The sequence below is a fragment of the Glandiceps talaboti genome, chromosome 11 (genome assembly GCF_964340395.1).
Source record: "Glandiceps talaboti chromosome 11, keGlaTala1.1, whole genome shotgun sequence".
Taxonomy (NCBI): Eukaryota; Metazoa; Hemichordata; class Enteropneusta; family Spengelidae; genus Glandiceps; species Glandiceps talaboti.
In genome coordinates, this window is record NC_135559.1 from 20,482,064 (window position 1) to 20,508,110 (window position 26,047).

At 37.8% G+C, this 26,047-nt stretch overlaps 3 protein-coding genes across 3 annotated transcripts in view; 2 read left to right on the forward strand and 1 right to left on the reverse strand.

Annotated features, from left to right (window-relative positions):
* Nucleotides 1-2,383: 2,383 nt before the first annotated feature.
* Nucleotides 2,384-9,511, forward strand: LOC144442852 (neutral cholesterol ester hydrolase 1-like). The gene is made up of 4 exons (XM_078132243.1): nucleotides 2,384-2,515; nucleotides 3,973-4,207; nucleotides 6,137-6,200; nucleotides 8,725-9,511. The coding sequence occupies exons 1-4, from the start codon at nucleotides 2,384-2,386 to the stop codon at nucleotides 9,509-9,511; spliced, it is 1,218 nt and encodes a 405-aa protein (XP_077988369.1).
* Nucleotides 9,512-16,333: 6,822 nt separating this feature from the next.
* Nucleotides 16,334-20,168, forward strand: LOC144442143 (arylacetamide deacetylase-like). Its single transcript, XM_078131410.1, has 4 exons — nucleotides 16,334-16,465; nucleotides 17,601-17,826; nucleotides 19,142-19,205; nucleotides 19,370-20,168. The coding sequence occupies exons 1-4, from the start codon at nucleotides 16,334-16,336 to the stop codon at nucleotides 20,166-20,168; spliced, it is 1,221 nt and encodes a 406-aa protein (XP_077987536.1).
* Nucleotides 20,169-21,158: 990 nt separating this feature from the next.
* The window catches only part of LOC144441911 (uncharacterized), a 19,557-nt gene continuing 14,668 nt past the window's right edge, over nucleotides 21,159-26,047 (reverse strand). Inside the window, exons 8-11 of the mRNA XM_078131169.1 lie at nucleotides 25,481-25,590; nucleotides 25,067-25,226; nucleotides 24,638-24,783; nucleotides 21,159-23,811 (exon numbers count right to left, since the gene is read on the reverse strand). Coding sequence (XP_077987295.1) covers nucleotides 22,143-23,811; nucleotides 24,638-24,783; nucleotides 25,067-25,226; nucleotides 25,481-25,590 — 2,085 coding nt within the window. The 3' untranslated portion in view covers nucleotides 21,159-22,142. The remainder of the gene's footprint in view (nucleotides 23,812-24,637; nucleotides 24,784-25,066; nucleotides 25,227-25,480; nucleotides 25,591-26,047) is intronic.

A 26,047-nucleotide genomic window follows, 5' to 3' on the forward strand; every position in this document is an offset into this window, starting at 1 on the left:
TGCCTGTGGTTAGTGTATATAGATTGGTGAATAGGACGCCGTGTTATATACGACTGAACCTACATACTTCTCAACCAACAAATGACCACGAACTGGGGATTTAATATGGACACTGCTTTACTAATGCATTTACCCACAGGGGATTTAATATGTATACCACTGTACACACGTGTTTACCCACAGGGGATTTAATATGTATACCACTGTACAAATACATTTACCCACAGGGGATGTAATATGTATACCACTGTACAAATGCGTTTACCCACAGGGGATGTAATATGTATACCACTGTACACATGTGTTTACCCACAGGGGGATGTAATATGTATACCACTGTACACACGTGTTTACCCACAGGGGATTTAATATGTATACCACTGTACAAATACATTTACCCACAGGGGATGTAATATGTATACCACTGTACAAATGCGTTTACCCACAGGGGATGTAATATGTATACCACTGTACACATGTGTTTACCCACAGGGGGATGTAATATGTATACCACTGTACACACGTGTTTACCCACAGGGGGTTTAATATATATACCACTGTACAAATGCATTTACCCACAGGGGGATGTAATACGTATACCACTGTACAAATGCATTTACCCACAGGGGGGATGTAATATACGTATACTGCTGTACAAATGCGTTTACCCACAGGGGGATGTAATACGTATACTGCTGTACAAATGCGTTTACCCACAGGGGGATGTAATACGTATACCACTGTACAAATGCATTTACCCACAGGGGGATGTAATATGTATACCACTGTACAAATGCGTTTACCCACAGGGGGATGTAATACGTATACCACTGTACAAATACATTTACCCACAGGGGGATGTAATACGTATACTGCTGTACAAATGCGTTTACCCACAGGGGGATGTAATATGTATACCACTGTACAAATGCGTTTACCCACAGGGGATTTATTTTCTTTGTTTCCTATTATCATTGTTGTAATTGTTTTGATTATTGTATGTATCATTTGTTTTTGTCATAAGTGATTCAAAATGATTTCCGTGTTTTCACTATGGATAATAAACTTATTTCTTTCGCTATTTCTATTTTTAACAAGTCGTTTTCTTAAAACCCCTTCCAGTTGTTGCTAGTGCAGATTTACTGAAGGAAGTATTACAATTCACTTCCGCAAATACTAAATATTAAATGCAAAGATGAGATTGAATTTTCATAAATTTTCGTAAACTATTGGCAATCATCATTAGAACTTTGTATTGTTTTGAAATATTCTTTCTTGGATAATTATTCTATGCTATCATTAAAAATAGTATCAGTTAGAACTGTATTGTTGTAATCAAATACAGGTAAAAATCTGTCAAAAAATCTTATCAATAGTGCTACAATTTTAATTAATTTTCCATTTAAGGTGTACATCATGTATAATAGCTAACTCAGAATTTTTTCATTCCAGTAATGCGCGTAGAAACAAAAATCCAGGTTTTTGTCCTTATGGGAAACATTCAGTTTACATCTGGCATCGTCTGAGTGAACATAATAGTACATTTTATCGTCTGGCTCAACATAAATTCTTAACAACAGTGCTACATTTTATCGTCTGGCTCAACATAACAACAGTGCCAGAGATTATTTTGTTGAGCAAGTCGACAAATACAAATGTAGTTACATTTTTGTGTAGACAGGCGCTACATCTTTCAGTGTTCCGGGTGTCAATTTACATAGACAACGATTTGTTTCAGGGTTGGTTATAAATAGTAGAACGTGGATTTCATCACCAATAGATATATCACTACACAAAGGGCCTATTCTTTCTTCTGTAGAAAATCCTTTGATGCCTTAATCTTTCGATCATTTGTTAGATTATGTGCTGACAGCCTGAGCTTAGTAATGCTGATTCTGTGCCAAACATTACTCCGTAGTTGTTCTAGATATGACTCAAATTCATAGTTTTAATTAAATTTGCTACAGGTACAATATAATGTCAGTTTTAGTATTCCAATGCTATGGATATATTTTTTATTTCAATTGACTACAAATATTTGTTCGATCAGCACCACTATCATCACTTATCTTGTGCAACCCTTTGACTAAAACTATCCATGTGTTTCAATTAATGGCAGTGCCATTAATTTTCATATTGCTATCTGAGATGAAACGCATGCCCCATTGCACAATCTCTATAATCAGGGCATCTTGGAGTTACATCCCTATCCCAACAGTATAATCTGGAAAGTTTAAACAAATAGCTCAAGTTTAAATTTGTTGGCTATATTGTTGTCATATAATCGGCAACTTGTACGGTTTTTATTTTCCTGCAGTTAGCAGCATTGGACAATCCGCCATTTTCATCAGCACATAGGCCTGTACGAAAATCGAAAGCAAAAATGATGTTTGTTGTTGGGATTGCGATTTCGTCCATTTTGGCATATATGTTGTACTGCCCATTGCCTCGTGGAATCGCTCAGCCAATCCTACTCAGAATTATCTACGCCCTCCAACAGCCTAGAAAACTTGTGGTAAGTAGTTTGATGACGTAGTCTCCTAGGATGTAGTACACTGGCCCTGTTGTTAGTTTTTTGATGACTAATATCTAGCAAACGAGAAATGATATTGTGTCTCGATATGACGTGCTATTCAACTATGACCTACCGTTTGTGACTGCTATTCAACTATGACCTACCGTCTGAGACTGCTATTCAAGTATGACCTACCGTTTGTGACTGCTATTCAACTATGAAACATATTACTTGCTATATATATATGGTGACAGTATCAATTTAATCGTTGGCTTCACTTTTGAGGTTCATGATCGTGTTAGGAATAATTATACATAAGTATGAAAAGTAGTTGTCTGTCAGAGTTATAGGAACAGTTGGTCCGAAATAAAAGGATGATCTCACGTATCCCATGTTGCAGCAGCACTGATAACATAACACTAATTCGAGAAGCGGGGATTGAGATATTGGCCTTTATATTTTATAGCTGTGATAGCTGTAACTGGAACACTTTTCTTTTTTAAAAAGTTTTGTTAATAAAATAAATAACTTACTCGTAATATTGTTTACCGTGAGAAGTATTGCATCGTTCATGGGTAAACGTATGTTCTGTAGCTGTATACATACAATACATACAAATTGTTTGGTCCGCACGTAAACATCAGCGCCATCAACGGCGATCATGATTTCAACCTGTTCTGTACTGCTAGTGGATAACATCGACCACCGATTAGCATGTAAGATGTCTAAATATTTGGCTATAATAATTGTCGATACATTATGGTTATCCGATCGAAAAATGATACTCCAGTTACACCACTTCAGTTTTAACATGGTGACAGATTCAAAACCGAGATTTCTCTCAAGATTTAGACTTGCCACTACACTACATACATATAATATTGACTATTAATTAAAAGATTCAATATTTTTTTAATTAAGTAATTGAACAATTTTAGTGAATGCATCTTAGATTATTTGATGAACCAAACGTCCCAGTTGCAGATAGTGTAGGTTTAAATGACAGTGGCTTTTTTATCATGTCTGATAGCCTGCCCTTGCTGTTCAAACAACGATAAGGTGACTGTGATTGTGATGAGGTCAAACATGCGATTGAATGTTTATTTGGTATGATAGTCTATCAGGCGTTGTGATGGGAGGTTAAGTGTCAGTGTAACTAATTCTAGTAATACTTTGGTAATTACATGGTTAGAAAAGTTTCTCTGGGTGAAGAAAAGAACACTCGTCGTTACTAAAGAGAGTGAATATTTGACCGGGATAAAAGATTACCTAGGGGAAGTTTTATTCCACCACACACAAATCAAGTCATCAAATCATTTATCACTTACTCGCTGACCCTGTGATCAGTGTACATAAAGCTTGTTCTAACCTGTAAACAGCACACAAAAACTGTTGTCATGGATGCTCTGCCATATGAAGGTTGTGAGCGAAATACATCTACACTGACTATATTTCAGACGTTTGTGCAGCTGTCGCTTGGTCTGAATGACCCCATTGAAGTCATGAGATCAAACATGGACTTTGACCAGTGGACTACCAGCGTTCTTTGCAAGGACGAGCCGTCAGTGACACACACAGATACCACTTTTGATGGGGTCAGTGTACGAGTATACCAGCCTGTTGTAACATCGACGACGCCAACAGCTGGGATGGTTTATATCCATGGTGGTGGCTGGGTTGTGTGTAGCAAAGGTGTGTGTACCTGTATTTTGCCATCGCCTCATTCGACCATCTAAATATTCTTCATCACCTGGGTATAATTTAAATAAAAGTATCTGTTTTATTCGTTAATCTGTTTTATCTATAAGAAATATTGATTTGACAAGTCATATTTCTTCCTGTCCCCGAGGCCAGCTAATACTTAGTGTATATCCAACTATTATCTCTGTGACACCAAATCTGATCAAAATATGGTCAATTCAAGGAGAAAGCTCGATCGATCTGCTTTATTTACCGCATCTTATCAGGTAAACTCAACTAGGAATGCGGCCACCTGGTGAATTAAAGAGAACGTATTAAAAGGATAAGTACACTAGACATAGTTAGTGTCATCCTTCCTCGAATCACATGATTCGATATCACACTGGCACCCAGACTACACTAGACTTGAAGTATGACAGTTATTAAGCAGTGCCATGTTTTAGTTTACTTAATATGTACTTAATATGTAGTTTACTTAATATGTATATCAGTATTAATTCAAATTCGACTAACAAGTTAAACTTATTTTGTAAGTACATCATGTACAAAGTACATCTTAACTTTTAAACTGAATTCCTTCCGTAAGGGCAAAATCTTTAGATTGATCGACGGTAATAATGACAATAAGAATGCAACAGAACATACGATTAGTTATGTTTGAAGTATGTACCAAATTTAATTGAATTTGTAAGGTGCATTTTGAAGATATAGCCAAATTACTGAAAATCATTAATTATGCAAATGAGTCTTTAAAACTAAAAGCGCCATCATAAAGCTTTTTAGAAGTTCTGCACTTTATTTTTGATGTAGTAAATTATATTGAATTTGAAACGTGAATTCTTATGACAGCGTAATTACTGAAAACCATTAATTATGCAAATGAGTCATTGAAACTAAAATCTATATCATCAAACTTTATATGGCACATGGGCTTTGTTGTCATCGATGTATGTACCAAATTATGTTGAGTTTACAGAGTGCATTATTAAGATATAGCCAAATTACTAAAAACCATTAATTATGCAAATGAGTCACTAAAGCTAAGCATTACATCAATAAGTTTTATAAGACATGTGCACCCTGGTAGCATGGATGTATGTATCAAATTATACCGAACTTGAAGTTGGCACTCTTCATATATAGCCTAATCACTGCAATCAGTAATGTTGCAAATGACTCATTACAACTAAAGCTACAACATCAAGCTTTTCAGTGCATGTGCCTTTTGTTTTGTTTTAACTATTTACTAAATTATATTCAATTTGAAGGGTGCATTCGTAAGATATGTCTAATTACTGAAAATCGTTCATAATGCAAATGAGTCATTACAACTCTAAACTATATTATCAAACTTTATGACACGTGTATTTTGTTATCACCAATGTATGTATCACATTATATTGAATTTGAAGCATGCATTCTTAAGATACATAGCCTACTAACCGAGAATCATTAATTAAGCAAATAACTCATTAATAGTCATGAAATACTTACCAAAACATACTCATTTCTAGCCATTACCCTACAAAACATGCCACCCAAATTTCGTTTGAATTGAGAGCCGTTTTTGAGACAACGATGACACAGACATACATACATACATACATACATACATACATACATACATACATACATACATACATACATACAGACAGACATACACACATACATACATACATACATACATACATACATACATACAGACATACAGACATACAGACAGACAGACAGACAGACAGACAGACAGACAGACAGACAGACAGACAGACTTTTCATTACTAAATTACCACCTCCCCTTACGGAAGGTAACAATGCTAGAGTACTGCACGATTATAGGAATTCCTGGAACTTGGTATTTGTCTTCGCTGATGTATTTATTGGGTATATGTAATAAGTACATTTTCAATCTTTCTTTCACAGAATCTTATCATTATCAAACAAGGCACATGGCGGCAAGACTCGGTATAGTATTAGTCTCTATAGGGTGAGTATCATATCAAACAAAGTACATGTACATGGCGGCAAGGCTCGGCATAGTACTAACGTCAATAGGGTTAGCAAGATGGTGTTCTTAAAGGGAAATTAATATTCTAATAAAAATTTTAAAATCATGTGGGTAATAGATTCTCTCCCCAGTCCTCGGGAGCATCGCCATTAGCCGTTTTGTATGTACCGATATCTACCGCATAATTGTACTCGAATATCCTTGTACTGTAGGCCCTCATTGACCACATAGGGCTAATCATTTGTTGACATTGGCGTTTAAAGGGGGTGGAACGAGGATGTGTCCCTGGAACGAGGATTGCATGTGCTTGCGCCATTCTTGAACAGTTTCAGCAGACATCCATACAAAGCTAGATCTAACCATTCCATTTAATGCAACTTTCTGGGCAGTCTGCGTAGTAGCCTTCTTCACTTTTGCCAGGAAATCAACGCTGTTACAGCAAACGGCCAAACTACCAGCAGATGACAAATATCTCCACAGATCAGACATTTCTTTTTACACAGACTATGCTATCTTAAACATTAAACACGCTCTGCGCTCACTCTAATCCACTTTTCCACCTAAAAATTCTTGGCATAAATATACTGTGTAAATTTTTAACTTGTACATTCGTCTTTGACCTAAAACATAATCGTTACTCCCATGACATCACTATTTTTTTCAAACCGCTTCTGCATGATTATCCCACCCGTCAAGTCCTTTGCAGGAAATGTTTGTATCCCAAAACATAATCTCACACTCACACAGAATCAAATTACATTTTTGCTGCTGCAAAGCACTGGAACTCACTTCCCTCCTCAATCAAACAGATAACATCAAGACAAGTATTTAAAAAGGAGTTAAAACAAAACCTCCTCAATTCTATGGCTGATTGATTGATTTAGTTTTTCTTCCTTTGTATTTTGTCAAATTTCATTTTTGTTCAATAAGTATTCCAGTTATAAGTGTATGTTGTACTGTTTTTTTGTTTTTTTTTGAATTCTTCCCCATTCCTAGATTATTGATTTCTTTGTTGCTTTGTTTTCCTATCAAATTGTATTTTTTGGAGTTATTTCTTTATGTATGAGGTATTAGAGTATGCACCTATTTTGTTCTACATGTATAACATTTTTGCAACGCTACATATCTTCATTGTATAAAATGATTTATTTCATATGATTTGTTTGGGCCATGAAGGAAGATTAGTTCTGCTGAACTATATTTCATGGTCCCCACCAATTATACTTAGTTAGATTTATGAAATGTAAATACTTATTATTATGGTGAAAATAAATTATTATTATTATTATTACACACCAAGGCAATTCAGTATGGACAACGGCTTCTGCAGTTACCATTACAAGCTATCCCTAAATCTTGCCTCTGACCTATTTCGGCAGTTAAACACATGATCGTTCTTAGTCCTACAAGTACAATTACTGACCATTTATTCACGTATACGTGTCCCGCACAGAAATGGGACAAAAACCATGATCCCACTTACACATGATATGTTCACAAAAACACTTAAACTAGTACTAAGTAGTTGCGGATGCAATTCATCACAGTACTCAGGACATTCCTTCCGTAGAGGAGGAGCAACTTTTGCATTTAACTTTTGCAAGCAACAAGGTGACTGGCGCTCAAACGCCTTTGAACGTTATACAATTGCTAACAGTGACACTAAGCTTAAGGTCGCAAAAACCCTTGCATTAGCCTTAGCTGATAATGACGTGGACTAGTAACTCTGCCTTATTTATAAGGTTTGTACACTGTGCCAGTGTTGGGGGTTTGGCGGAATTGACCACCTTTTATTTGCAGATTGTCAATTTATAAAAGAATTGACCTTTGACCCCAACACTTGGCTTGTGCTTTATTTATTGTTGGTAGTTGGTTAGCCGACGTTATGGTGACGGAGCATCGCAGTAACACGTCAACAAATGATTAGCCCTAGTTATGTGGTCAATGAGGGCCCACAGTACACGGATGTCAAGTAGAATTATTCGGTTAATATTGGTACATACAAAACAGCTAATAGCGATGCTCCCGAGGACTGGGGAGAGGGTCTATACGTGACTAGGGGGTAATTTTCGAGAAATAATACCTAAACCTGAGTATTTTTATCTGAAATCTCCCTAATCATGGAGTCGATAAAATGGGGGAAATGTCGTCTTGCTTTTAGAAATACCTTCACTGCGCATGCATCAGAATAAAGGTAACTGACCTGACGAGTTTCCCCCGAAAGTTCCTACCATTGGTTCTGCTTTTGGATTACACAGTAGATATTTTATACCTGGGCCGCACACCCACGTCCTAATATTTTGGGTGTGTCCCATCCCCGGTGGTGACGCTATAAAACGAAATAAAGGTATGTTCGTAAACTTTTGATTCTGGAGAGTTATGTCACGAATTTCCATCGCATACGATTGCTCCAACATACTTGGGGTTGTAACTCCTTCCTTAGTCATTGTTCAGTGGAAATCCTTTTCATGGACACGCATATATATGTATACTTCTCTTGCAGTTATCGCCGTGCACCTGAACACACCTATCCAATACCACTCGAAGACAGTGTGAAAGCTACAGTGTGTTTTTTACAACACGCTAGGGAGTACGGTGTAGATCCAACTAGGATTGCAGTGGTAGGTGATAGTGCTGGTGGTAATCTTGCAGCGGCTGTATCTGCAAAGCTGACATTCGGAGAAGATTACCAAACTATGAACTTGCCAAAAATCAAATTCCAGGGGTTGATCTACCCAGCACTGCAAGCAGTAGATTTTCTGACACCCTCTTGCCAACAAAATGATATATTTATGCTAACTCAATCCAGTGTAGCTAAATACTGGTCATTTTACCTCACAGGAAATTTGAAATATGCGGAGGCAATGAAATCAAACAACCACACGTCACCACAGTTTAAGAGAAATAAAAAGTTATCACTGAATTATGGTCTTATTCCGGATAAATTTAAAATAAGAGATTATAAACGACCTTCAAACTTGGATTTCGGTAGTGTTGAAATCTTTAGAGAGATTCAAGACAAGCTACTAGACCCGTATGTAGCACCGTTGATGAGGCCCGATTTAGATGGATTACCGCCAGCCTACATCGTGACAGCTGAATTCGATGTTCTAAGAGATGATGGTATTCTGTACGCGAAGAGGTTGGAGGAAGCAAACGTACCAGTTACATGGAAACATTATGATGATGGTTTCCATGGTATCTTCAGTGCTTCAATAGGACCGTCTGCGTTTGATGTTGGTAGACAATGTATGGCTGACTTTCTGGAATTTTCTAACGAAAACTTGTAAGACGACACAAAGATTTGTATTAGAGGACTGCTACTATAATTGTCCATTAGCTTGGACGAATTATTGTCCTTAAGATGTGCATGGCGGTTTTGGTATCTTAAACTGTATGAAACGAGTTACATCTTGACCTTGGTAAAGATCGTTTTACGTTCATGCAAATCCAACAACCAAATATCTAAAAACAAGTCCATCAATATACGAGTAAACACATTTGCGAAATGTTAGTCAAGGAGACAGACAGACAGACAGACAGACAGACAGACAGACAGACAGACAGATTTTAAATAGCTTCGCACAAAATATACAGTGGTGTTTATTGTGTTAGGGTGTTCACGTAAAACACAATTCTATTCTTTCCGTTGATTTCTTCTGACACCTTGAAAACTGTGCATTCATTCAGAAAGTATGGGTGTGGATGGGTTAGAAAATCAATTTACTGGGATTGTACCATATAGTATGTGAACAACTGCACAAGTACATTTACCCATAAGTGATTCATTAATGTTCAGGGTGTACTATATAACGAGAAAGTCATCATATCAAACAAAACAGTTTCAAAAAAATTTCTCTAGCAGCTGAAAATTGCAGAAACGAGCCACAAGATATTTGTCGCTGAGGGTGCTCACCTTTCTTATTCGATCGGACCGCTCGCCACACATAAAACTTTAAATTTCATCCAGAAAATGCGTTTGAAAGAGCGCCAACAACGGCTAATCTTTCAATCAACAGTCGTATTTCACAGATTGCAAAAATAAATAAAAACTTTATGTGACGTCATCAACATGAATTTATTTGCATATTAGGATATGTCTTTATTTTCAATCCAAAATGATAAGACGCACAGATGAGTAGTATACAGTGCAGCTGAGTACGGAGTGAGTTAGTCTATCTGCTAGACCTCGGATGTTCTTCCGATACAATACGACACACTACCGAACATCGCTATCGAGGATGGAACGGGCAAGCCCTCACTGCGAACTTCGTTCGCTTATAGTATCGAAAGAAAGCCCGAACGTCTAGCAGCAAGAGTAGGAGTGAGTCTGCGCGTCGAAGGGTAATTGCAAGTTGATCGTCCTGGCGTCAATCAATGTAACCATAACAACATAATCTAACAACACATTATGATAGGGAATGGGTGGCGTCATTTTTTTAGATTTAGTTATCTTTAAATATTTTGAGCAGGCAAACAAAGACATTTTTACGTGAATTATGATTATATAGTGATAATCATAAACTCTACGTTATCAGTGTACTTTATTTTATTCTACGTTTAGTTTGTCATTTTTTTCATTTAACCTGTTATGCGAAGTTTCAAACACGATATCAGACCAATAGTATATATAAGAAAACGCATAGTCACTTTATTGTAGTCAAAGGCCATAGGCCCAAAATACAATTAGAAACTTACATAACTAAAAATATGTTACAGTTCCATTAAATTATTTGCTTCTGATCTGATTTTTAGTGAGTGATAACTAAAGGCTGCAAGTCTATGTAATTCATTTGTTTGTTCAGATGATAACAGTTGAGTAAACTTTTCAAAAGATGGCGGCTCATGGAAATATTGCGGGGTGTATTTTGACCCAAGGTTTGTAAAATAAAGTCACACTTCAAATGGAAATGGTATTCGTTCTCGATTTCATTTGAATCGCAAAGTACACAACACATTCACTTTCCAGTGGAAGGAATGTGGTGATATTTCTTACCTGACAGCTTATTATAGCGAAACACCGTACAAGTTCATACCCTTCGAACTTTGGCTTCTTCAATTTCCATTCTACGTTTGACAATAGAAAGATAAACACTAACGTTTTACCATGCATACGTCATCACATCATTGTATATTTTGTATTAAATATACTGACATGTTGTAAAACACGAATAAAACCCGATAATTTTGTTTGAATGAAGTGAGCTAAAGGAAAGACTCCACACTGAGAAAACAATATCAGGTAAAAATAACATTACAATTGACACAAAAACAACAGCAGGTGCCTCTGATGTAGGTGCACGTAACGTTATGGTTTTAAAATTTATCAGTGTTGACAGTTACATTATGACAGTTATAGTGCCGTACTCTGTTGTTTTAAGGGACCGGTCAGTTTCTCCAGCCTGGGGGGGGGGGGGCGGTGGATTCTTAAATCGGGCCGACAAAAAGTCACTGACCCCCCCTATCTGTAAAACCAAAAACAGGCTGACCCCCCTATCACTTAATTCTAAAACATGATGACCCCCCCCCCACCCATATATAATATTCGCATGACAGGTATTTTTTATCGTGACTCAGTGTGGACTGCTTGACTGTCTTGCATCTACTTTATAATTAAGATTCCGGGTTAGCACTATCATATTTATAATTATTGACTACACATGGTAAATATATTCGAAAAGGAGTTTAATAGCATCTTGGCAATGAAAGGTAGGAAAGCTTGAGAAGGGAATATGTACATCTCTTATGGGGGTCCTAGGGGTCTCCCCCTAGAAGCCCAGGAGGTTTTTAACCCTGAAAAATCAATTTTGAGACTATTCAGACATTTTCAGAAAATAATTTCCAAGCTTTACAAGACAGCACCAACATGTAAAATGCAACTACATAAGGTTGAAATATTTTTGAAATATAGTTTGATAGGATCTTGACAGTAAGAGGTAGGGGAAGATCTTGAGACTAGGATGTGTACACCTCATGTGGGGGGGGGGGGGGGTGGTCCTAGGGGGTCTCCCCCTAGAAGCCCTGGAGGTTGTTAACTCTGAAAAGTCAATTTTGAGACTATTCAGACCCTTTCAGACAATAATTTCCAAGCCTTACAAGACAACACCAACATGTTAAAAGCAACTACATAGGGTTGAAATACTTTTGAAATATACTTTGATAGCATCTTGACAGTAAGAGGGGAAGAGCTTGAGACTGGGATATGTCCACCTCATGTGGGGGGTCTGAGGGGGGTCTCCCTCTAGAAACCCTGGAGGATTTTTACTCTTAAAGCCAAAATTTAGGCTATTCAGACCCTTTCAAGCAATAACTTAATCCATGCTTTACAAGACAGCAAGTATCAGAAACTATTCTTTATAACTTACACTAAGGGTTGAAATATGTTCTTAAAAAGTTAAATGGCATCATTATATACACATGTAGTAAAGGTCAGCACATCTATAATGGTAGTATCATTGGTAGGGGAGATTTGGAGTTTAAGGCAATTTTAGACTATCTTGGCAAACGTTTCAGATCTTGAAAAGACAATATCATATCAAATTAGAATAGGGTGAAAATATTTAAGAAAAGTTTAATACCATTATGACAGTAAAAAGGTTGTTGGTGCATCTGATTGTTGGTTGAATGTATGAGTGACCTCTGGGGGTGAGGGAGTCCTTGGGGTTTTCCCCCTGGCAGATCTGGAGTTTTTTGCTTGAGATACTAAGGCAATGTTTAGGTTATTTATAACCTTTGAGGTAATATTTCCAAGCTTCGAAAAGCTAACGTGAAACGTTTTTAAATGAGTTTCTCATATCACATAAAATGGAAACATTAGTAGTTTAGGGGCATTACTATTGAATGTATTATAAAGTCACCGGTATGTTAGAGAACTTTAGGTGGTCATACCTAGTGTATAATAGTAACTGGAATCTGATGAGATGTGGTGATTTGTAGTGTCAATAGCATGACGAGTAGAACAATTTAGATTAACTTCATTTATAAACTATCTATGAAAATTACCATTACGAAACCTTCAAGTTCACTTTTGCCCCAAACTGCAATATAAGCGAAGCATTGATTGTGAAACAGCCAAGCATTTACATGTTACATGTTCTGTAACTAGTGTGGTAGGTAGGTAATACCGGTACATGTATATGAATATGTATAGTTAGGTTTGAACTAATAAGTAATGTTAAAGAATTCATGTAAGAAACAGGGACAAGAACAAATATTGACATGTACCACATTTCAGACAAGGCTATATGCCATTGTAGAAAGGATTTTTTTCTTCCATCACAATCTAAAACACAATGACCCCCCCCCCCCCTATCCACAATTTTCAAAACAGCATGACCCCCCTACTGCCAATTTCAAAAACAGGGTGAACCCCCCTACCAATCCACCGCCCCCCCCCCCAGGCCGAAGAAACTGACCGGTCCCTAATGTGTACCGTTCTCTGAATCAGTAACAGAGTTATTAGACTCCGGATCCCATCACGTGGTGCCATGGAGTCGGTGTGCTTTGATAAATTACCGAGACTAATTGTACTGTATGTTTTTGCATGAAATTGTCTCATTTCTTCTTACCATGTTCCACGAGCAAGCAAGCAAATTGTTTTTTACCTTCCGTAAGGGAAGGTTTATAGTTGTGCCAATTTATGTCTGTCTGTCTGTCTGTCTGTCTGTCTGTCTGTCTGTCTGTCTGTCTGTCTGTCTGTCTGTCTGTCTGTCTGCCTATCTATCTGTCTGTCTGTCTGTCTGTCTGTCTGTCTGTCTGTCTGTCTGTCTGTCTGTCTGTCTGTCTGTCTGTCTGCACGTGTGTCTGTCAAAATATATCTGAAGAGGAAAGTTAAAGTGTAGGTAATATAGCTATTCATAAATAATGTATTGACTCGATTTGGGTATTGAAGACAATTTTCAAGGACTCTGTGGCTTTCGATAAGGTGTATGGTTTGAAATATTATGCCATTCCTCCTACATTTCTTTAATTTTTTAAAAAGTGTTTACTGTTGGAGGGGGGCACCCCCTTCCGTACCCTCCCCACTAGCTATCATGGGGGATGCTGTTTCTCCATAGAATCAAGATTGAAAGGTAAAACCCCGCTGACTAAGTATCTCCAAGTACAGCCCAATGTGAGGCCTTTTCCGATGTGAGGCCTTTTCCGCGAAGCCCACATATATTTATAAAGAAACCTCTCATTGTTATGTGTGGAAGCTGAGGTTGATTTCCAGTGTTAATTACTAAGTATGTAGTCTACCATACTGTACATATCTGAAGCGGTGCCGTGAGCATAATTTTTTTTTGAGAGCGCGAGGGGGGGGGGGGGGAGCTGCGATATTTTTTTGACCGAAATAATTTCTCCCCAGGTCCCCCTGCCGTAAATTCTGACCCCAGCCTTAGTCCAATGGCGCATGAGGAAATATCCGACAACAGCCGCCACACACCTTCATGTCACTCGAATATGTATTAGAAAATGAAATAAACTACCTCATCTACATTCTAATAAATGTTGATCTTAGACCCTTCTGACCAGAGTCCGTGCAGAGTTGTAAGTTTGTTGACTGGGCTTGTAACAGACACACTAGCTGGAGCTATTGCTAAGTTCACCACTTATAAAGCGTGCACAGAGGCTTAGCACGAGTGACTCACTTTAATGCTAGCTACGCACTCGCTCGGTGACCATTGGGGTCGCCCTCTAGTGGTGAACTTAGCCACAGCGTCAGCTTCTGTGGTAACAGATGATACTTGTGTAAAAAGGTGCGTAGTTTTTTCCTCTGAAATCTTCACTCCACGAAAGTGTGATATGACAATTTGTCATTATAAACTCTTCTGACAGAACGGGTTAAGGACTGTGGCAAGCATACGTAAGGTGAATAACTTAGCACATCATCAGGTTGGTTGGACCATGAAAGTATAAGTTTATACATGTAGTACTTCCATGGTTGGACTGGATATGGATTGTGGCCTGGGGCTCAGGTTCGCATAGCTCTAGATTTACACGCTGCGGGTTTCGACACGTCTCCTCCCAGAAGTGGATATGTTGTGTTAATTATATCAAGTACAGACGGTCACAGTGCAGAGCACAACTTAATATGTAGTTTGACAATTTCGTCATGTTTGAAGTGGATATGTTGTGTTGATTATTCCATATCAGTTTTGTCAGGTGACGTGCTAAAATGTCACTTGATCAAACATGCACTTTGACATGGGAGCACGTATGTGTTAAAGTGTGTGATTGCGATTCACTTCGTCCCAATTTCAACACGTCCCATTTCAACTCGCCCCAATTTCAACTCGCCCCATTTTAAACAACAACGCTAGTAAACGTTTATGATAATATAAATCTAAACGATACAAGGACTCGAAGTACGGGGACAGAAAAAATTACATGATTTTACCTATCTGGCCAGTTGAAGAATAGCAAATGTAACATTTCGTAGCAGAAATATTTGTGGGTTTTGGGTAAGTGTTTGCTAGATCTAGAACTTATACTAGCACAACAACTTTCCCGGCCAGTCATGGAATATCACTTTTCACATTAGGACTTAATGTTTACAACCCAAATAAGAAATAATAATGAGGGAGAATATGAGTGACTGACATGCTTACGACTTCCGCGCGTACGGGTTTTGGAGACGTGTCTCCTCTCCTCAGCTAGTTAACGCAACTAAATATTGTAGTGTGTTTACAGCACAAGTGGTACTTCATTAGTGGAATACGAGATACCACAGACCCTCCAAACTGAGTACTACTAGCTTCTATGTCATATATGCACAGGTAATTTACTAGTATATTGTAAAGAGTTGGGGCGAGTTGAAAATTGGATGAGTTGAGTGGGACGAGTTGGAATTGGGACGAGTGATCCGTCACATGTGTTAAACCCCACTGTATATAACCATATCATATTATTGGCTTAATCACTCCGAGAGATGGTAATCGTACGTGTCATCATTCGTACCTGTTTGTCAACCGATTACATCAGGTACACATGCGTGAAGAATGACAAATGATTTTCGCTGGTAATATTTGTTAATTCAATGTGTTTTAATTTTTAGAGTCATTTACCAAATATTTCATTGCTCTTGGTAAGAGATAAAACGTCGTCGAAGCCGAACATAAATAAGTTCAAAGATGATCCTTGTCTGGGGAGTTATTATTTCGTCTATGTTGGCATATATGTTATATTGCCCGTTACCTGTTGGGATTGCCCAACCAACCCTTCTCAGAATAGGGTATATTGTGAAACAGCTACAGAAGATCGGGGTGAGTAAGTAGTGAGTTACCTTAGATGCTTAAGGGTCTAGACATAAATTACAGAGGGGAGCGGGTGCCGCCGTTTTCCACTCGTCCAGTGCACAGTGCATGAGACTATTGACCTTCCCCTAGTATAGACCGTACACAAAAATAACTCTGTCTGTCTGTCTGTCTGTCTGTCTGTCTGTCTGTCTGTCTGTCTGTCTGTCTGTCTGTCTCTCTAGTCTCTCTCTGTTTGTTTGTCTGTCTGTCTGTCTGTCTGTCTGTCTGTCTGTCTGTCTGTCTGTCTGTCTGTCTGTCTGTCTCTTTCTCTCTCTCGCTCTCCCCTCCCCCCTCTCTCTCTCTTTCTCTCTTTCTCTCTCTCTCTCTCTCTCTCTCTCTCTCTCTCTCTCTCTCTCTCTCTCTCTCTCTCTCTCTCTCTCTCTCTCTCTCTCTCTCTCTCATTGGAATATCTTTGAACAAATAATAGTGACCATCATCCAACCATTTGCATGAGACATGGTTACCCTACTCCAAAAATACATCGGCCACTCTCTATGTAATTTGTGACTAATACCTTGTGTTCTATCTATCATAAACACACATCAACAACGGTCAACTACTGCAAAGTTTGTAAAATGTAAAAAGTGATTGATTTTTAAATTATTTTGTGTGACGTTACGATTGTAGAATTTGTAGTTTCTTTATCAAATGTTATGTGCACATTATATGGGGTCATCAAGGGGTCATGCATTAACTGTCGTAATACACATATCAGTGTCGTAATACACATATCAGTGTCGTAATACACATATCAGTATCGTAGTACACATATCAGTGCCGTAATACACATATCAGTGCCGTAATACACATATCAGTATCGTAATACACATATCAGTGCCGTAATACACATATCAGTGTCGTAATACACATATCAGTGTCGTAATACACATATCAGTGTCGTAATACACAATATTAGTGTCGTAATACACATATCAGTGTCGTAATACACAATATCAGTGTCGTAATACACATTATAGGTGTAGTAATACACATATCAGTGTTGATAAAAAGGGCTTCATTTAATCTTGAAAATGTGCACTAAACTTGATAAGATGTGTTCTTTTACAATAATAATGTATTATCGTTTTAGATGTTCATAAAGGTATCCCTTGGTCTGGATGATGAGGTATCAATCAGGAGGTCAAACATGAACTCTGATCAGTGGATTATCGGCGTTCGTTGCAAGGACGAGCCGTCAGTGACACACAGAGATACCACTTTTGGTGGGGTTAACGTACGAGTATATCAACCAGTGCAAAAATCGACGACGACTTCAATTGCTGGGATGGTTTATATCCATGGTGGTGGATGGGTTTTAGGAAGCAAAGGTGAGCGAGAACTTTCATAGTGGTGCTTGGTTCACTTTCAATGAAAACTTGAAGATGCTGCAAAATATTATTGTACATACACTTGCGGGGCAAATTTAATCTAATGAAAAATGGGAAACTAATGGTAAGTCTGAAGTTTTTGACCCGTATTTCGAGTTCTGTATATGTGTGTAGAACTAATTATGTATACGTAGACACCAATTGGAGTGATGTACAACAACGGGGTATATAACCTGTATATTCTGTTTGAACGTGTATAACTTGGGATATGATATATTTTATGATCGTCGCAGGTACTCCTGGGCATATACTTCTCTTTCGGTGTTGGACCACAAGAACGATATGGTGGTTGAAGAGTGAATTCAAGATTGCTTTGCAATAATTATTATTCACAGTCCGATCCTTTATAAAGGCAATTAAACGCAATGGGGGAGAAACAAAATGCTATATGAATGTGCGATTAATTATTTGTACAACTTTTACAGTGTTTTGAAATATTACCTCCCATTTGAACTTCTGGTGCTGCTCGCGTTTCAACTTAGAAATATCAGAAATAGAGCTACTCCCGCATAAGATAGCCTTAACTATATCTGGATTTCATTTATCAGTACGCAATTATTAGTCGAATTGGAGACGAATACGTTGGCATATAGTGTGTTTATTCGTCAGTGTTAATTTATGACACCACAAGAAACAGAGTGAATGTCTTCCATAAGGGATGGTTAACTATTGTTTCACAAGTTTATCAAATGAAGATTCCTTGATTTGACACAGAGATATAAAAGACTGGTATTATATAAGTCATGCTTTCATTGTCACATTCGAAGTGTTTCGGACAGACAAGTACAAACACATTATATTTGTCAATCCTATGGTAATTAGCGTTATATTAGGTACAACGCTAACTTCCATAGGATTGACAAATATTTGTTTTCCTTTCACGCTTGGGAAGGATTTATTGAACTGGGCTCCTTTGAAATGTGAACCATACATGATATTAGGCTTGATGCTAATTGAATGAGTTCAATACATTCCCATAAGATTGAAGATTGTGTACCATTTCTTCTTGATATTTGGGAGGTGGATTTACAAAGCTAACCTCCATTGAATGACAAAAGCATAAAATTATAATTACCCTCCCTTACGAGAGGTAAAATTACTATAACGTAAAATGAGCATGGTATTCATTGTAGACGACGACAGATAGATATGTGTGATAGGTGTGTGTGGGTTTAAAACATAAAAGTAGGCAAGTTTGTTATTAGTGATGCATATTTATCAGCTAGAATCACCTAAATTTATGTTTTCCCTTCAGATTCCTACCACTACCAAACCAGACATATGGCGGCTAGGCTTGGAATTGTTCTTGTATCGATAGAGTAAGCAATAGTTTTTTTCAATATTGATTTCCCAGCTCAATATTACAACAAAGTGTCCACTGTAACCATCGTTGTAAAATTAATACTCGGAAACTTGAAGTTCCTTTTTTTTCTCTAAATTCGGGATAAGAATAACAATCTTTCCTACTTGTATGCTGTTGCAGTTATCGCCGTGCACCTGAGCACCCCTATCCAATACCATTCGAAGACAGTGTGAAAGCTACAGTGTGGTTTTTACAACACGCTAGGGAGTACGGTGTAGATCCAACTAGGATTGCCGTGGTAGGTGATAGTGCTGGTGGTAATCTTGCAGCGGCTGTATCTGCAAAGCTGACATTCGAAGAAGAATACCAAACTTTGAAATTGCCAAAAATCAAGTTCCAGGGACTGATATACCCAGCACTGCAAGCGATAGATTTTCTGACACCCTCATATCAACAGAATGATCTTTTTCTTCTTAGTCAAGACCTCATGTCAAGGTTTTGGTCATGGTATCTGACGGGAGACCTGAAACACGTTGAGGCAATGAAATCAAACATCCACACTTCACCAGAATTGAAACAAGACAAGAACAAATCACTGAATTTTGGTCTTATTCCGGATAAATTTAAAATAAGAGATTATAAACGACCTTCAAACTTGGATTTCGGTAGTGTTGAAATCTTTAGAGAGATTCAAGACAAGCTACTAGACCCGTACGTAGCACCGTTGATGAGGCCTGATTTAGATGGATTACCACCAGCCTACATCGTGACAGCTGAATTCGATGTTCTAAGAGATGATGGTATTCTGTACGCGAAGAGGTTGGAGGAAGCAAACGTACCAGTTACATGGAAACATTATGATGATGGTTTCCATGGTATCTTCAGTGCTTCCGTTGGAGCAGGAGCGTTACCTGTCGGGAAACGATGTATGGATGACTTTTTGGGATATGCTATGGAAAATCTAGATACCAAGCCATGATGATACGTACTTGCTTGTAAACACTATTCAAATGCGCTGTACCTGATTATTTGAGAGAATTATAGTGTTGCAAAAAATACCCAATGAACTCAGCAAAGTAGAGTTGTACAGCTTTAGTATGTGAAACACTACACTGAAATTTCGTAATTTCTCCAATGAAACCTTAGCCGACCCAGAACAGGTTCAGAGAATTTGCTCTAAAAATAACAATATGATTATACTCGCTCTATTTACTTATCTAGTGTAAACACATTGTTCACTATAATGGTTGAATGGAATAGAAATACTAAGAGAGGTACCGCTATTTCATTATTAAAGGCCCACTTCGGAATAGAATTAAAAATTAGGTATGAAATAGGGTTGTTGGGCAGAGCTACAGAAAAAAAGGTTGGACCAGAGCAAAATAATGATATTATGAAATCCTTACCGCTCCACTGACAAGAGTAATGCGATGACGCTTGACTGAAACAAGCCCTTTTCTGTATAGTTTGGACCCTAATAAGGCCAAAACGATACAACCCTGGCTATGTGATTTCGTTTCTGTTGATTTGTCGTATTCGTATAGGTGGGACCTCGTACGAGTCGCAGGACCGTATGATGTTATTCTAGCCACATGCATGACTCATCTTCATTTACAAAATTTAATGGGTGAATTTAAAAATAAATGGGACCTTCACTTGCAGGATATTGTTGTAACCAATGTCGCACACAACTGAATTACCAAGAGCTTTCATTTCATCTACTTCTTATACTGTGGAAACATCCAAAAAGGATTATCATCACACAGGCGTAACGCTGGTGGCGCCCTTTAGATCTCACGCGAGTTTGACCATCAACGATGATCCTCTGATCTCATGCTCTCACACAACAAACAGAGACACAGTAGTGCACACACGTTCCTTACAAAGTACATAGAAGTACAGAAAAAACTAGATTTTCAATTTTGATTGAGAATGAAATAGTGAAGAGATCGGATGTATTTATCTTAGCGAATTCTCCAGCAAGATTGCCTGCAGATGCGGTCTATTTACGGCCAACACAACAAGTCACATGCAACATAGTGAAAAGTTCATAGAATGTTGGGTCAGTATTCAAATTAAGGAAGGTCACGACATGTACACAATATGATTTTCCCAAGATCTAATTATCAAAAATATGCAAATGATTTATTAATACTAAAAGCTGGACAGATGCGCTTTGGTATCACAAATGTATTTATGAAATTATATAGAATTTGAAGCTTGCACGCTGTAGATATAGTCTAACTACTGAAGATTGTTAATTAGGCTAAGTAATCATTATTATTCATAGTATGTTTACCAAAATGTAATCAGTTCTTACTGTTACCATAAGGAAGATGTGTGGCAAGTTTCATTAGAATCGACACAACTGGGTTTTTTTAGCTATTGTGTCCACAGACAGACAGAAGCATAACATTACACTTTCTTACGATAAAAAAATAAATGAACATCCTCGGCCTCATCGATATATGGCCACTTAAAATCGCTGCCACTAGATCGCGTATATGGACTGAAAATGCTTCAAGTGATGTGGTTCATCAAATTAGCTGCAAACTGTAATTGCTTTGAATGGTCACTAAACTCTGGTTTAATCTCGTTCGATAATCAGAAAAATAAACTGCCAGGCAATTTTATGCAATAATATAATTCTACTTCACCTTGTGACCTGATCATAAACATCTATCATGAGTAAACAAGACTGACAGTGTGTAGTCGAAAGCTCTAAGCTTATCAAAAGTATGTTGTGAGGACTGTTTAAAATTCAAGTACGCATGATTCTATTTTGTTTTCCAACAAGAATTGAAACCGCAATATCCCAATTTGAACACTGGGTAGAAAATTGGCAAAATGTAAAAAGGAAAATGGCAGCCAATACTTCAACTAGTACTCATGATAGCACTGCCTCTCCCTTGTGCTTTTCGTTCTCTCTATATATAGATTTGTCTAATACATATTATGTACTATGTTCTAGAGAATCTTCACAATGTTCAAACAGTGCATCAGGTACACCTGCCTCCTGGTTCTTGTCTTTCATGGCTTCCTTTTCATCAAGGTATCTAGTAGTATCTGCCTGTGGCATACTGTCTTGGACGTTTGTAGTACCTGATGTCACTGGATGAGAGGAATCACTCTCCTGTTTCACAACATCCTGATTTGCTGTTGCGAGTGATTCTGTGTCATGGTCAGTCTGACATACCACACTGTTTGACCATGCATCATCGTACTCATCATCCTCAGTTATAGAAGTTTGGTCACCCACAATTTCCAAGACGCTTTCATTTGCCTTTCGATTACTTATTTCAATCGTTGTAGAGTGCACATGATCAGTATTGTCATTGGCTAGCACAACGTTAAAATATAGCGGATTTTGGAAATGTTTTGATGGACTACATTTCGTACTTTCAAGTTCTGTATCCCTCTTTGGAAACATCTCGGACATTCTTAAATCTGATACATGGTGCCTCGTGATTACCTTCTGACTAGGTGCATCTATGTCATCATTTGTATAGTCTTCTTTTCCAGAAGACCTTGAGTCACAGGTTTTTACAGTGTTGTGCTGGGACGTTTGCGATTGTGCATATTGGCTATCATTTCCATACAGGCTAGATCTGTGTGTTGATTCTTCTTCTTGTTCTTGTGCCAAAGTTATGGTAATTTCTGATCTGTTAATGGCCTTGTCTTCTCTGAGAGGATCATAACATAGGCCAGTTTGATTTTCTGGTTCATCTGCATTGTGGCAGAAATCGGAAAGCTGGTGACTTTCACCGACATCTTTTTCTGGCAATGGCAAGTACACAATGTTCGCCTCTTTGTACTCCTCTGTAGACAAACCACCTTCAAAACTGTAAAAGCTATAGTCTGACTCATCGGATTTCTCTTTCACTTGCACACTTTCATTTTTCGTCTGCTCCTCTTTATGAGAAGCATTGCCATCATAATTACACGACGGGGAGAGAGATATAACGTCACTGGGGAGTAAATAACCATCTTCGTCTGCTTCAGTGCTTATTTCACAACCAGTTGACATATTTTGCACTTTGAGGGGTTGTTCTTGGAGAGTATAAGTGGCAGCACCAGTAAGTGGTTGGTAGTAGGAGTCGTGGTTTTTTATAGCACTCTCGGCATCCCTGTCATTGTAGATGAATGTATCGTCATCACATTCTTCTAGTCTTCTCGACAAATTTTCATATTGACAACACTGCAGAATTTCACTGGCATGTGTATCACATTTGACTGATGTTGACTCTATCGTTAGGTATGTAGACTCAACTTCCTCTGATTTAGCCTCCTTTCTATGTCGCTTAAAAACTCTGCCAACTCTTTTCACTAATTTGTGCATCAGCCCCGGCTTTTCTCCTTTGGAATCAAAGGTCTTATTCTCACATCCGTCCGTATCCCCACCAGTACCTCCAGTTGCCCCATACATTACGTCATAATTACTAATATTGTGGGTATAATAGATATGATCTCGGTTTTCCTGTTGTTCAATATTTCCTCTCGTGTAAACCATGTAGATATCTGAATCCTCCTCATCTAGAGCTTTGTATGCCTCCACAGATGTTTGCTTCTTCTCATTTGATCCACTCGTGTCTTCATAAAGACTTTGCATTGGCTGCAAGGATCTGTTGGAATGAAATAGAACATTAAATAGAAAATTAAATTTACCTCAATACAGGACGTGAAGCTTCCAAAAGTTGTAATTCAAAATAGAACAATTTCGCCAAATTATTAAACCGTTATTACCAACAGTAGACTGACACACGTAGACATTTGACATTAATGGAAATTTTTATTCCCATAATAATCAGTCGAAACACACCATTTTCTAAGGTGTGTGCATTGAAATAAACCAATTGAACTGTAGAACCTGCATTGCATTGGTAAGCTCTTTCATGTATGACATGTGCTACTTTCAGTTGATTCCATACTGGGAACATGTAATTAACATGAAATAATTGGATCACCAGTAATCTTTAATGGAATCTTTAATCTTGTCTCCCATGGATGCATAAGTATGTCACATGTCTGTTTCAGCTCTAATGTAATATTTTAACTTTTTAATGACATGTACATATCACTGATCCAAGTATATTGTTTTAAGCACAATCCCAACAAGACATCACACTTTTAAATTAGATAAAATACAACGGCAATAAAGCAGAGTTTCAGTGTACTAATATCCACAAACACTCTAACCAAACATAAAGTCAAAATGGAGACATGCTTTTTTTAAAATTTCAGATTTACAATACCAGCCACCATTTGTTGCACAGAGTACGGCAGTTCATTCAATAAAGAAAATATTGGATTCATCTATGTATTAACTAGTGTTTGACTTTGTAAGTTGCACTGTTATATTACAGGCAACTGAATAGTAACAGTGGGTGAAACCACTTGTTAAATCTAAGATAGAAATTCAGTCTGGAGAAAAACAAAGGGAGTTTTTACCTTTCGCGAAGGCATTCCTCAATTACAGCAAATGAGGGTCTTCTACTTCTCTCGTCCAGCCAGCATTTATTCATCAACATATACAACCAATCCGGGCATTCAGGGGGTTGCAGTTGGTGTTCACGGAGACCTAATGCCTTTGGTATCTATCAAAGCAAAGACAAATCAGGTAAGGACGAATGTTCCTCTTCATGTCTTTGGGAAGGGAACATGGTTACATTTCAATACATTAGGATACCAGACATTCGTCTGAAGAATCTTTGAACATACTCACTCAATCATCACGTAATCTTAATAAAAGATGGATGAACTGCATACTAAGAGTGAGTGTCTGTCCGTCTTGTATATGTATGTGTGTATGTGTATGTGTATGTGTGTGTGTGTGTGTGTGTGTGTGTGTGTGTGCCAATCACTAAATCTCTACTCTACCTTATCCGCAGATGTATGGGGATGTGGAACAAGCATTTCTCTTGTCACCGTTTCTGGGTCCGCAGAGTGGGCATTGAACACTTCCCAACTAACATTGGCAAACATGAACACATCAGAAGCTTGGGAGTAAATACCACCTCTCACCACTTCCAAAGGTGCCCTGCAAAACAATAAAGTATGTTAGTCAAGAAAATTATTATTCATCTTAATCAGTGCGGCATACACGCTAACGAATGATATAGTAATATATTGTTTGCTTAGTTTACTTAGCTTAATGAGAGTATATAGTAGTTCAAAAGTCACCAGTTAACAATATATGGGATTGGCGTGGAGGTGTACACAATCTAATTTGGCACAGGACAATAATGACAAAGTTGAAAATAAGTCTTATGTAGAGATATAAGATTGGCTTACCATCGCAACTGATCCATTGGCATATCTCGTATCTTTACACTATCTGTTAAACCCAAGTCATAAAGTCCAACTTCTAGAAGACATGCACGGCCCAATCTGCCAACTCTGATCTGAAAAAGGACAATGCAATACATATAATATGTAAATTGATATATGTGCAAATACATAAACATTATATTGAACATGAATAGTTCTGTTTCTCTTGCCAAAACTTACAACTTAGATATGTGCATGTTTTATTATATTTATAAAATTTATCTAGACTTTCAGATAATTCCAATATTCCAAAATACAAAGAAATAAATTGAGGGGCAAATCCCTTATATCAGGAGAGTTTCCCGGCTTAATACAGAAACATATATAGAATAACATTATTATGCAATCTTAATGTCAGGAACATAAACAGGGAAATTACTGACGATACTGGACGTATCGAGCACCACAGAACCAATGACGTAGACACACACTGTCGTGACGTAGAACGACCTGGGTATAAATCGCGCCTCTTCAGTTCGAACGCGTACAAGTTGGTTTGAGCTTGGTGGGATAGCCATTGTATACTGTAAT

What these genes read in the sequence shown, in the direction of transcription:
- LOC144442852 (XM_078132243.1), top strand. Translation starts at nt 2,384, where the DNA reads ATGATGTTTGTTGTTGGGATTGCGATTTCGTCCATTTTGGCATATATG. An exon ending in AACAGCCTAGAAAACTTGTG is followed by an intron (nt 2,516 to 3,972) that starts GTAAGTAGTTTG and finishes ACTATATTTCAG; the next exon opens with ACGTTTGTGCAGCTGTCGCT. An exon ending in CTGGGTTGTGTGTAGCAAAG is followed by an intron (nt 4,208 to 6,136) that starts GTGTGTGTACCT and finishes TTTCTTTCACAG; the next exon opens with AATCTTATCATTATCAAACA.
- LOC144442143 (XM_078131410.1), top strand. Translation starts at nt 16,334, where the DNA reads ATGATCCTTGTCTGGGGAGTTATTATTTCGTCTATGTTGGCATATATG. An exon ending in AACAGCTACAGAAGATCGGG is followed by an intron (nt 16,466 to 17,600) that starts GTGAGTAAGTAG and finishes ATGTTCATAAAG; the next exon opens with GTATCCCTTGGTCTGGATGA. An exon ending in ATGGGTTTTAGGAAGCAAAG is followed by an intron (nt 17,827 to 19,141) that starts GTGAGCGAGAAC and finishes TTTTCCCTTCAG; the next exon opens with ATTCCTACCACTACCAAACC.